This window comes from Thamnophis elegans, chromosome Z, assembly GCF_009769535.1.
Source record: "Thamnophis elegans isolate rThaEle1 chromosome Z, rThaEle1.pri, whole genome shotgun sequence".
In the NCBI taxonomy this organism is placed as follows: Eukaryota; Metazoa; Chordata; class Lepidosauria; order Squamata; family Colubridae; genus Thamnophis; species Thamnophis elegans.
Window position 1 is genome coordinate 132,933,046 of NC_045558.1, and position 13,797 is coordinate 132,946,842.

The 13,797-nt window shown below is 45.8% G+C and overlaps 1 protein-coding gene across 2 annotated transcripts in view; it reads left to right on the plus strand.

The window, feature by feature from the left end:
* The window catches only part of LOC116521006 (vigilin-like), a 108,869-nt gene that overhangs the window by 61,691 nt on the left and 33,381 nt on the right, over nt 1-13,797 (plus strand). For both annotated transcript variants that reach the window (XM_032235600.1, XM_032235599.1), the window contains exons 11-16: nt 434-512; nt 5,182-5,321; nt 6,051-6,155; nt 10,440-10,553; nt 11,537-11,623; nt 12,656-12,787. In XM_032235600.1, the coding sequence (XP_032091491.1) occupies nt 434-512; nt 5,182-5,321; nt 6,051-6,155; nt 10,440-10,553; nt 11,537-11,623; nt 12,656-12,787 (657 nt within the window). The remainder of the gene's footprint in view (nt 1-433; nt 513-5,181; nt 5,322-6,050; nt 6,156-10,439; nt 10,554-11,536; nt 11,624-12,655; nt 12,788-13,797) is intronic.

The window sequence follows — 13,797 nt, forward strand, 5'->3', positions numbered from 1 at the left end:
ACGAATCTACTGGAAGTTCGGGAAGGCTGGAAATGGGGGAGGCCGTTTTCGCCCTCCCGGAAGCTCGAGGAAAGCCTCCGGAGCCTGGGGGGGGGCAAGAACACCACCCCCGGTGGTGCAGGAGGCCAACTAAGCCATGCCCACCCAGCAACCGGGCAGAGAACCCCTTGCTAAAATTATTGAAGGCCACCCTTGCTTGGAGGTAAGGGAAGTGAGACAGTGTGCCATACCTATTCGGTTTTACATTAGCTCGGGAGTCTCGAAACTTGGCAACTTTAAGACTTGTGAACTTCAACTGGCCGGGGAATCCTGGGAGTTGAAGTCCACAAGTCTTTGATGCGATTACTGACGCCCGAGGATGAATCCTATTTGTCTTGAGGCCCCATGTTTGTCTTGCAAGTCTTGTGTCTCACCACCCCGTCTTCTTCTGCAGCTCAGACGGATGGACTACACCGAAGTGCTTATTGACCAGAGGTTTCATCGCCATCTGATTGGGAAAAACGGAGCCAACAGTGAGTCTAGAGAGCAATAAACGAACCCTGAAGGGTTGAGGTGGCTGGGGCAGAGTTAATTTTCCCGCCGATCACTGTAAAGTTGTGTTGTGGCCTGCCAGCGATCAGCAGAGCTGGCAGCAGAGTCGGACAGTGAGGAGGTTGGGGAGGAGCATGGGCCAGTCCTGGAGGTTGGGGGAAGGCTTGGACAAGGGCTCTGTGTCGGAGACAGAGATGGGGCCGAGGCTGTCTGGCAGTGATCAGGTGCCTACGGAGCAGTGGTGGGTTTCAAAAATTGTTCGAACCTACTCTGTGGGTGTGGCCTCCTTTGTGGGAGTGGCTTGCCGCCCATGTGACTGGATGGGAGTTGCTTGCTGCCCATGTGACCAGATATGAAGATGCCGACGACACTTGTCAGAACCACCTTAAATTACCTCACACACAGCACTGGCATGCATAAGAATATGATGTAAACTTGTTTTTTAAAAGGCATCTTTGGTTTGCGTTAAAACAACTTCAACACACGCAATGTTCTGATTGCACCACAAATGCAGTAGTCATCCTTACCTTTCACAGAGGCACTGAGTTTTATAAATATGAGCATGATAGTGTAGAATAATCATATCCAAGGACCAGTAGTGAGTTTCAAAAAATTTTGGAACCTCTTCTGTAGGTGTGGCCTGCTTTCTGGGTCCACTGGTGAAACCTCTTCTAACCGGTTCGGTAGATTTGACGAACCGGTTCTACCGAATAGGTGCGAACTGGTAGGAACCCACCTCTGCTACGGAGCTAGACAGCAGTGACGTAGAGGAACAGCTAAAGCCTGTTCCCAGTGTGCGTATGCGCAGAGCTGCCAGAAGAAAAGAACAGCTCAGAAATCAAGGTCGACTTGGGAGTAAAGCCACAGGTGGAAGTTGATTGCCCCTCCCATAGGAAATAAAAGAGGAGCGAAAGGGGAGGGGGCTTTTGCAGGAAACAATTCCTTCGTTCGGTCATTAGATTCATTTCAGGAGTGTGAAGATCTGTCTGTGAATCTCAGAGACTCTGTGCCCGGTCTTTCCTTGCACAGCACCACATTTGGAAAATATTTTCATGGCAGCTTTCCAAGATAGATGAGGTCTGTGGTCATAAATATTCCTTCGAAAGACCGTTTGCCAGGCCTTTGCTGAATGTGAATGAGAGGAATTCACAATCGTTTAATAAAAGGGATTTTGTCAGGACCAGGACTCTGCCTCACGGTTTTTGGGGAAGCTTAGGTCAGAACAGGCTGAAGCACACACACAACCACTAAATAACAACTAAATCGTTTCTGCTAACATTTCCCAGCGTGTCCATGGAGAGTCCCAGCCATCCAGATCAGGGTTGTCCCAAAGGGTCTTTTTCAAAAGACAGCTGGACTTCGTTTTACCTTGAAGACGTTTTCCTTCTCATCCAGGAAAGCCTCTTGGGTTCAGTTCCAAACTGAAGAAGCTTCCTGGATGAGAAGCGAAACTTCTTCAAGGAAAAATAAAGTCCAGCTGTCTTTTGGGCGGGGGGGGGGGGGGAAATAACCTTTGGGATTTCCCAGACTAACTAGTAGGTGATGGAAGCCAAGTTCTCTCTTTTTCGGCCTCCTTAAAGAGATTAACCAAATAGCCCTTTTCCTCTTCCATACTGGGTGTTAAATCTTTTTTCAAGGGGGACCCTGATTCTCATCTGTGTGACTTGGTTCAGGGATATAGGTGAGCATTTTTGCTTCCCGCTTTTTAGTTTCCCATCAACCCCAAAAATAAGTTGATCTCGCTCCAATCCTGCACCGTAGGTTATCTTGACAGAGAATAGCTCAAAAGTCCTCGGGGGCTTTTGCTTTGGGGATTATAAAGTTCCTGAAGACGCCTGCTTTTATTGCATCTGTTAATCGGACAGGTGCCATTGAAACTTGCGTTTCTTCGGTCTTTGGATTTCCTTTTTTCTTTTGCTGAGGAAATGATTTTAATTTTACAACACATGGACAGAGTAAATCGTGGTTTCAGTGCGGTGAGCATCCTAGTCTAAGGCGAATCCCCAAAAGCTAGAAAATTCCTAGAAGCCTGGCATTTAAACAAATCAGCCATCACCAGGCACATAGAGATAAACAACGACTACATGCCATTCGAAAGAAAAATAAATAATTCAAAAAGGAAACAAAAAGACCAAAACTCCTCCTCCCCAGCAATCTACACCCAGATGAGCAGAAATGAACAGCAAGATTGATAACAGACCAAGGATCAAGAAATGAGCAATACCCCAATGAGGAGATGTGGTTTTCTCTCCAGCAAAATACAGAAGAACCCTGTCTACAATCTTGATCAGTGGTTTTGGGGATTTTTGGATTTTCACTATCACACTTCGCTGGAGAGAGGGAGCAGAGCCGGCAGGAGACTCACACAGTGAGGAGGTTTGGGAAGAACTTGGGCCAGTTCTGGATCCTGGGGAAGGCTCTGATGGGTCCTCAGCGTCAGGCGTAGAGATAGAGCAGCTAAAGAGGCAGCTTCCTTTGGAGTCAGAGATAAGTGAGGACGAGGAACAGCTGGGCCCTGTTCCAGATGTGTGGATGTGCAGAGCAGATAGGAGAGGTGGACAACGATGATGACATGAACTAGCAGAATGAAGTAAAACACTGTAAACAAGGTAATAGTATGTTTTAATTAGGATGCCTGAGAGCCACATCAATACTTTTCAATGTGTAAAGTAATTGTGTTAAATGCTGATCATATAAAAAAATTGAGCTTTTTGTGTTGATGGTATTTATAATTCCATTTCAATATACATAAAAAAGAAAAAATAAGGCATAGCAGTATACATGTACAGTCATATTACCTTAAAATCCAACACCCCTCCTCCAAGCTAGTATACTTCCCTCCCTCCCACCCAACCCCAACCTTCCCCCCCTCTGACTTCCCAGAACCAATACAAGGTATAAATCTTTAACAAAAACAGTTTAAAATATACTTAAAGAGAAAATAGAAAATAATAACGTCCTTAAATTGAGCTTAGCTTCTCCTTGCTAGGCTAACTATAAACAATTTGTATCATTCCTGACCTTAATCATAAGCTATCTGAAATTTCCTAGACCCATATTTATTTTGAATATAGTCAATCCATTTTTTTTCCAGTCTCGTTTATATCTCTCATTTGAATAGTCCTTAAAAAAATTGAGCTTGAAGACATATGTTGCTAATAGAAAACAGATGGAAAAGAAATGATATGATTTTGTTTTTTAAAGAGAAAGCAGGGGGAATGATATAAACAATGATATTGTTTATATATGTTAAAATTTAGAAATTGGAAAATATGAGTAGAAAGGCAATACAGCTGAAATTGGAAATAATGGAAATATAATGTAGAATGAATTATGTGGAAATTTTAAAGGGGGAATCTGGACAACACTCTGCTCACAAAAGAATCTTTTATTACGTAACAAAAATAAAACAAAAAAACCTTTTTATACATATCTTATCTAATAAAATTAGATACGTATTTTATCTAATAAAATGAAATTCAATGGTGAAAAGAGTAAGGTTCTACATTTAGGCAACAAAACCGAAATGCACAGGTACAGTATAGGTGGTACCTTGCTCAACAGTAGTAACTGTGAAAGGGATCTTGGAGTCCTAGTGGACAACCATTTAAATATGAGGCAGCCGTGTGCAGCAGCTGCCAAAAAAGCCAACACAGTTCTAGGCTGCATAAACAGAGGGATAGAATCAAAATCACGTGAAGGGTTAATACCACTTTATAATCCCTTGGTAAGGCCACACTTGGAATACTGCATTCAGTTTTGGTTGCCACGATATAGAAAAGATGTGGAGACTCTAGAAAGAGTGCAGAGAAGAGCAACAAAGAGGATTAAGGAACTGCAGACTAAAACATATGGAGAACGGTTGCAGGAACTGGGTATGTCTAGTTTAATGAAAAGAAGGACTAGGGGAGGCATGATAGCAGTGTTCCAATACCTCAGGGGCTGCTACAAAGAAGAGGGAGTCAAACTATTCTCCAAGGCACCTGGGGGGTAAGACAAGAAGCAATGGGTGGAAACTAATCAAGGAGAGAGAAGCAACCTAGAACTGAGGAGAAATTTCCTGACAGTGAGAACAATTAATCAGTGGAACAGAAGTTGCCTCCAGAAGTTGTGAATGCCCCAACCCTGGAAGTCTTTAAGGAGATGTTGGATAGCCATTTGTCTGAAACGCTATAGGGTTTCCTGCCTAGGCAGGGGGATGGACTAGAAGACCTCCAAGGTCCCTTCCAACTCTGCTATTGTATTGTATTGTATATAAAAAAGGAGAGGTGAACAATGGAGGACAATGAACCCGCTCAGGAAACAAAACAAACATGGATGCTGACTGGCCCCTCCGTGGCTGGGGAATAAATAGAATAGAAGAGGGGGGCGTGGTTTGGTTGTCCCAGACAACCGTTTGTATATCTGGAAAGTTTGTTCCTTGTGGGTTTTGTGAGACTGCCTTGCCCACAACTGAGGTTTGTCTTATGTCTCTGTTTGAAGTGACTTAATTTGACGTCTCCCTGCTGGGAGCTCACAGCCTTCCGTTTATCATAATGAGTGATAAGGACTCTTGTTTTGGTTAACTCCTTGCAGGGTTCTTGCCTGGACTTTCTGTTGGTGAATGCAGTTCATTTTTTAAAAATTTTTTTTTGGTATTTTCCCCCTCAGTCAACCGCATCAAGGAACAGCACAAAGTCTCCGTCCGCATTCCTCCCGACAGTGAGAAGAGCAACCTAATCCGGATCGAGGGAGACCCTCAAGGCGTTCAGCTGGCTAGTAAGGAGCTGCTGGAAATGGCAGCCCGGATGGTAAGGAGAGGGGGGGGCTCCTTGGCCTGCCTCAAGGATGTCTCTTGCCTATTGGCTGGAAGCCCTCAGGGAAGGTGGCTCGGCGGCTAAGACACCGAGCTTGTCGATCAGAAAGATCGGCAGTTTGGCGGTTCAAATCCCTAGCGCCGCGTGATGGGGTGAGCTCCAATTACTTGTCCCAGCTTCTGCCAACCTAGCAGTTCGAAAGCACGTAAAAATGCAAGTAGAAAAATAGGGACCCCCTTCGGTGGGAAGGTAACAGCGTTCCGTGCGCCTTCAGCGTTGAGTCATGCCGGGCACATGACCACGGAGACGTCTTCGGACAGCGCTGGCTCTTCGGCTTTGAAACAGAGATGAGCCGAGGTGGCATAGTGGTTAGGGTGCAGTACTGCAGGCCACTTCAGCTGATTGTTATCTGCAGTTCAGCAGTTCTAATCTCACTGGCTCAAGGTTGACTCAGCCTTCCATCCTTCCGAGGTGGGTGAAATGAGGACCCAGACTGTGGGGGCGATACGCTGACTCTGTAAACCGCTTAGAGAGGGCTGAAAGCCCTATGAAGCGGTATATAAGTCTAACTGCTATTGCTATTGCTATGAGCACTGCCCCCTAGAGTCTGGAACAACTAGCACATATGTACGAGGGGAACCTTTACCTTTACCTTACCTCGGGGAAGGGGTCCAAACAAGCAGTTGTTTTGGCTGCAACGTCTTCCCTGAACTCTTCTCTTAGGAAAATGAACGCACCAAGGACCTGATCATCGAGCAGCGCTTTCACCGGACAATCATTGGGCAAAAGGGCGAGAAAATCAAGGAAGTCCGGGACAAGTTTCCAGAAGTAAGGAATTCCTGCTTGTCCTGTTGCAAAATATATATGTGTGTGTATATATACCTGGCTTTGCTGATAATGGATAAGAGCCTGTGGCCTAATGGCTAAGAAGTCTGCCTAGTATGTAATATAGCCCAGGTTCAAATCCCAGTAAGGGTATGGCTAGCTGATGAGAGCTAAATAGCTTGAAATAGATCTATACTAGTCTCCCTTTATTTATTTATCAGCACAAATAAACACACACACACACACACACACATATATCTATATCTATATCTATATCTATATCTATATCTATATCTATATCTATCTATCTATCTATCTATCTATCTATCTATCTATCTATCTATCTATCTATCTATCTATCTATATATATATATATATATATATATATATATATATATATAATTATATCCAGCTTTCTGGCAAAAATGCAACACTTCGTGTTGGGTTTCCGAGTAGGCTTAGTGCTTTATTTTAGCTTAATTGAAATATATTTTATTTTATATTTCAATTTGTTGCTTTTCTAGCTCATCTTTCTTTGGGGACGCTGGGTGCAAGCAGCCTGAGTCACTCATGAAAGGTTTCAGTCATCAATTTGTTGACTTCTACCTGTCAGGATTTCGACCAGTGCCCTAAAGCAATTAAGAGTCTTAAGACTAGCATAGCATAGCAAAGCATAGCATAGCATAGCATAGCGATAGGATAAGATAGGATAGACTAGAGTAGAATTAGAATAGAATGCAATATAGAATAGAATAGAATAGCATAGAATAGAATAGAATAGAATAGAATAGAATAGAATAGGAATTCTTTATTGGCCAAGTGTGATTGCACACACAAGGTATTTGTCTTTGGTGCATATGCTCTCAGTGTACATAAAGATAATAAAATACATTCATCAAGAATAAAAAGATTCCACACTTAAGTGATAGTCAAGGTTACTAATAAGCTATCAAATCATATTAGTAAACAAATAAAACAGTATAAAATTTAAAGATACAAGCAACATGGTTATAGTCATAAGTGGGAAGAGATAAGATACTAGGAAGGACGAGAAGAAGAATAGTAAGAATAGAATAGAATAGAATTCTTTATTGGCCAAGTGTGAATGCATACACAAGGTATTTGTCTTTGGTGCAAAGGCTCTCAGCGTACGTAAAAAGACAAAATACATTCCTCAAGAATCATGAGGTGCAACACTTAATGAGAGTCATAGGGTACAAATAAGCAACCAGGAAACAATATCAATTATAAATCGTAAGGATGCAAGCCACAAAGTTACAGCCCTGCAGTCATAAGTGGAAGGAGGTGGGTGATAGGAACGATGAGGAGACTAACAGTAATAGTAATGCAGCCTTGGTGAATAGTTTGACAGTGGTGAGGGAATTATGTGTTTAGCAGAGTGATGGCGTTCAGGGAACTGTTCTTGTGTCTAGTTGTCTTGGTGTGCAGCGTCGTTTTGAGGGTAGGAGTTGAAACAATTCATGGCCAGGATGTGAGGGATCTGAAAACATTTTCACAGCCCTCTTTTTGACTCGTGCAGTATACAGGTCCTCAATGGAAGGCAGGTTGGCAGTAATTGTTTTTTCTGCAGTTCGGAGTTTCCTCTGAAACCTGTGTCTGTCTTGTTTGGTCTGCAAAACCAAACCAGACAGTTATAGAGGTACAGATGACAGACTCAATCATTCCTCTAAACCATCCGGAAATAAAATTCCAGTCCTTTATTAGGAGCACCAAACTTAAACACTCCAAGAGCCACAAAGGTCCTAATCGGAAGTCCTCCATTCAATTCTGGAGCCGACCGGAAGTCTGGTTCCCCCGCCATGGAGTCTTCTCCTAGCACAGCGTCCTCTACCTGTCCTAATTGAAAGCCCTATCAATTATGGAGCCGACCGGCAAAAGGGAGCCACAGTAGAAGGATGAAAGAGCCACATGCGGCTCCAGAGCTGCAGATTGTTGACCCTTGCTTTAGAGTCACCTCCTAGCGCAGCGTCCTTTTTCCTCTGCTGACTGGAAGTCCGGTTCTCTCACCATAGAGTCTTCTCCTAGCGCAGTGTCCTCTACCTGTCCTAATCAAAAGCCCTATCAATTATGGAGCCGACCGGCAAAAGGGAGCCACAGCAAAAGGATGAAAGAGTCACATGCGGCTCCAGAGCTGCAGATTGCTGACCCCTGACTTAAGCCAACTCTGACTTCACTCCCTTCATGCCTTGTCTCTGACCCTGCCTCCCCCCCCCCCAAAAAAAAGTGTGTTATCCGGTCACATTCCCCAACGAGATAATTTTGTGGGTTGTAGAAGTCACTCCCTTCCAGGCATTGCTGCTATCCACGGAAAGGGCCTTGACTTACTCAGCCAGAATGCATCTTGTTATGACTGAGGAGTGAATTCCTTTTGTGCATCTGGGAGGCACGATTTCCTGTCCCCATGCCTATGGCAACTCGGGAGCAGGTCAGGGAAGCTTCGCGAGTTGACACTACCTATATTAGAAGAGTTTCCCCAAACTGTTTACTTTCGCTTAGGAACAACCAGATATGGTTTCATGGATCTTGGGAGGACAAACAGTCAGGTTTATGCCTTTTTCAATCATGCAAGGATTCAAGGCTAATTTCCTGCTTGATTCCACCTTCCAACCCAGCTGGCATTTTCCCAATAAGAAGGCATGTCTACAAGTCTTGCCTCATTTTATTTCCATAGCAATAATCCTCTGGCTCAGGGGTCCCCAACTAGGGGTGGGTTCTGGCCAGCTTTACTGCCGGTTTGCTCGTGTGCGCACTTCTCATACACGCTGGATACACGCTGTGCACACATGCACAGTTCAATTAAAATTGTTCTGCGCATGCCCAGAAACTCAAAAACAAGATGGCGACAGCGGCGACTGGGTAACCGGTTCGGGAGCATGGCAGGCCTGGGTTGCTGCTGGTTCCCGCAACCCAGGCCTGCCACGCCTCCCGAACCACGCCCTCAAACCACTACCGGTTCAGCTGAACCAGTCAAAACCGGTAGGAACCCACCTCTGTCCCCAACCCCCAGGCCGTGGCCTGTTGGAAACCGGGCCATGGGAGGAATGGGTGTGTGCGAAGCTTTAATCATGCCATTGGAGGGTGCCTGAGCTCATGCGCAAAGCTCCCTTCTCGTAAGTGGAGCTTCACATGTCAGCAAAAGCGCTCTCGACTTAAGTGCCCTCTGCTTGAGTAGGTGCCCTCCCCTCACACGAATGGAGCTTTGTGTGTGAGTGCAAGTGTGTGCCAGGTCTCTACTTTGCAGTAGGGCTTAAAGACTTTGGTGTGTGTGTGTGTGTGTGTGTGTGTGTGTGTGTATGTAGATAGATGGATGGGTGGATAGATACATACATACGTACTGTCAACTTGTAAAGTGTTTCCATGCCTATTATCAAGTTGACATTGAAAGAATGGGGGGGGGGGGAATTCCACACATACCTTCGACCAGGGTCGGATCTCAGATTTCTACAGCAGGCATGTGAGGTGGGAAAGTTTACAACCTGCTGTAGCACTTCGTTGGTGGATGTGATTTATGACACAGACTGAGGGGAGGGGAGACACGGGGGTAAAGTTCAGACACTGTTAGCTAAGCTCCCCGTTGGGAGAGCGAGTGCATTTAGAGAAGTGTTGTGAGAGTTGTGATGGAGAACACAAAAACCAGCATACAGAGACACTTTCGTGGAAATAGAGGTATTAGAGTCCATCAAACAGTCCAAGTCATACACGGATAAGACAGTCAGTCATCAATGTCTTTCAGTTAAGGGATAATCCAAATAACATAGTCCATAATCATGTAAACAGTCCGGTACACAAAGTTTGCTAGCAGTTGCAAAACTTACAATAGTTCACAGCACTTTCTAACAGCCAGCTTCCAAAACACTCAGATCAGATCTGCCCAGTATCTAACAAACAGAGAGCTAACAGTCATTCTGGCTCCCTCTTATGGCCGATTGAGGAAAACAGCAGCCAATCACATTTTACAGTATGATTTAAAGAAACAGGTATAGCATTGTTACGTGATTTATATATTGCCAACCCAACCATTAGATTATATTCCTAAAAGCCACCATTAAACGGAAATCAGATTTGGCTCCCCGGCAGGAAATGCCAAAATGTTGCTCCAAATAAATGACTGGATTTCTTTTGAACTTTGCCTTGAGCTTCGTAAATTAATCAGGGCATCTTTTGGAAACCTCACACATAGAGAGAGAGAAAAAGAGACGATAGAGAGAGAGAGATAAATAGTTCTTCTTTTTCAAACTTCACATGTCCTGCCCCTCTACCCTACAGGTAATCATCAATTTCCCCGACCCATCGCAGAAGAGCGACATTGTACAGTTGCGTGGGCCCAAAAACGAGGTGGAGAAATGTGCGAAGTACCTACAAAAAGTCATTGCGGAATTGGTGAGTCCACTTGGATGAGCTTCCAGGGAAGAGGTTTCCCCTCCTTTTCCAACATTGGGACATAGAGAGGAGAGGCCGTCTATTCTTTTTTTGGATAGCTGCTGCTATTCCTTTCAATGGTTAGGATAGTAGCGAGGCAGTGCAGTGTCTTATCAAAGGACCAGTCCACACCCGAAGGCCCAGTTAAACCAGTCAATTGCCATAAGACTTAAGCCCAGGGATCTTCTCAACTAATGGTTAGCAACTGCGGAGTGATTTAACTCCATTCCTTGATTTATAAATTCCATTAGTTTATTTAGTTATTTAAGGGTCAATAGGAATTTAAAATTTGTTAAAGTTAGATTGTTAGTTTGTGACTACGTTGGGATTCTAGGCCGCTTCCTCTTTTGACTCCATCCCTGGATTCGGTTCACCGACAAATGCGCGCTCGACAAAAGCGCGCTGACGAAACCGCGGTGAGAAAACCGCGAGGTCGAAATCTCGCCGACGAATGAGCGCAGAAGCGTGCCGACAACAGCGCGCCGACAAAAGTGCGCCTTCAACAAACAACTAATAACAACCTAATAATCCTAACCCTAAACCTAACCCTGAACCTAACCCTAACCCTTACCCTCACTTAAAACGCAGTTTTGTGGGCGCGGTTTTGTGGGCGCATTTCTGATGTCAGGGTTTTTCGCCGCGGTTTTGTCGGCGCTCTTTTGTCGTGCACGCATTTGTCGGGTCACGCCTGGATTCTGCCCACTCCTCCTACAATATCAGGAGATGCATAGCGCTGAAGCGCTCACCTTGGGATGTTAGGTGGCTGGTGTGCCTCTATGCCGTAAAGTCTGAGCAAGCCAGAGGCTGGGCTACAGCGCCATCTGTGCCCTGGTCCATCCTTCCTGTCTTTACATCTGGAAGTCCCAAGATGCATTAATGGAGGTGAAGTAGAGCAGGAAGTAGAAATCTCTCTAACTTAACTCCCTTCCTTTTCTGTACCTTAGATCGAAAACAGTTTTTCCATCCCGGTTCCCATTTTCAAGCAGTTCCACAAGAACATCATTGGGAAAGGAGGCGCCAATATCAAAAAGGTAAAAGGGGGAAGGCTCTCCCCATCTCACACATTATACACTCTGTCTTCTGTGTGCAAGTAGGTAAAAGGGTACATATGCCTCTTTTTATGGAAAGGGTTAGTGGGACAAGGATTTAAGCCTAGATATGTAAAAGGATGCGAAGGCGTTCCGTTCGCCTTCGGCGTTTGGTCATGCCGGCCACATGACCACGGAGACGTCTTTGAACAGCGCTGGCTCTTTGGCTTTGAAATGGAGACGAGCACTGCCCCCTAGAGTCTGGAACCAGTAACACATATGTCTGAGGGGAACCTTTGCTTTTACCTATGTAAATCTAAAACGTTACCCTGCAGTTTTATATACATTAGAGCATGGGTGGGCTCAAAAATTTCAGCAACGGGTTCTCTGCCTGGTTGCTGAGTAGGCGTGGCCATACTGGGCGTGGCTTACTGCACTACCTGGGGGGGGGGGATATTTTCACCTTCCCCGGGCTTTGGAAGCTTTCCTCGAGCCTCTGGGAGGGCGAAAAATGCCTCCCTTGGGCTCTGGAGGCCCTCTGGAGGTCAGAAGCGACCCCGTTTCCGGCCTTCTGGAATTTCCGCGAGGCCCATTTTTACCCCTTCCCGAGCCTTACCTCACATCCAAAACGGGGCCACATAGAGACTCCTGGGAGGGGAGGGGTGGGCGGGGCCAGCCGCGGATGGGAATAGCAGGTTCTCTGAACCGACCATAATGTTAGCTACGGATTCTCCCGAATCCAGGCGAACCTGTAGCAGCCCACGCCTGCATTAAGAGTACTCACAGGTCACACTGGATTCCAAAACTGTTGTGATTCCCAAATAGATGGGCTCTTGGATTTGGAGATTCTCCCCGTATTTGGGGTTCGCATTAGGAGACATCAACACCCATTGAGAATATGTGGCCCAAGTAGGTTCCCTATCACCTTGGAGGAGCCCCTTCCACCCATCATCTCTTGACGGCAGTTCCTTGTAGAGTTCATGAGAGTAGTCTAGCTTCGCGGCTCTGGGGTTTGATGTTGTCTCTTCACAATAGATTCGAGAGGAAACCAATACCAAGATTGACCTCCCTACAGAAAACAGCAATTCCGAAGTGATCCTGATCACGGGGAAGAAGGCCAATTGTGAGGATGCTCGGGATCGTATCTTGGCCATCCAGAGAGAGCTGGTGGGTGTGTGAACCATTTTCCTCCTCCTTCTCTTCTTCCTTCTCTTCCTCCTCCTCCCCCCCTCCCCCTCCATACTCTGATTGTGCTGCCCCCCACTCAGCCACACGTCCAGGGTTGGTGTAGAGAGCTTTGTCCAGGCTATTCTCCCAACAGTTCCATTTCAGGTAGGAAAAAAGGTTAGCAATAGCAATAGCAGTTAGACTTATATACCGCTTCATAGGGCTTTCAGCCCTCTCTAAGTGGTTTACAGAGTCAGCATATTGCTCCCAACAACAATCCGGGTCCTCATTTTACCCACCTTGGAAGGATGGAAGGCTGAGTCAATCCTGAGCCAGTGAGATTTGAACAGCCGAACTGCAGAACTGCAGTTAGCTGAAGTAGCCTGCAGTGCTGCATTTAACCACTGCGCCACCTCGTCTCTCTTAAGTTCCGATGATCAGCTGTGTGCCGCGCAATTTATATTCTCTAGAAAGCAGGAAATCCTTTCCTAAATCGCGTGGCACAGCTGAGTCTACTTTGCAGAGTCAGGAAAGGCTTCTTAGCGCCTGCGGTGCATAGGCGCGCATGACGCGAACCGGTAGCAGATTTCAGAGCATTTCACCCCTGCAGAAACCTACTTGTAAAATTGTAACCTGGGATAGTGGGGGAGATTCTGAGTGCTGGAGAATAGAAACACCCCTGGTTCAGAATGTTTCTGAACCATGGATTCTAATGTACCCATGTCTGGGCAAGCCATAAAGATCCGCAAATCATATCCTTCCAGTGGTGAGTTGCAGGTGGTTCGGCCTGAAAGCAGCAGCCACCATACCAGAACGGTACTGCCCGCGTGCCGTCATTCCTTACCTGTATTTGAAGGAAATGGGCCACCTGCACATGCACACAGCGTATGGCGCCTGTGCAATGTTCCACCAAGCAGCTGAAGCATCGCAGGTGGTGGGTGCGCATGGGTGTGCATGCGTACGCAGCGCTCGTGTCCATGGGGCATGCCCGGCTCTCGTTGCAGCGTACC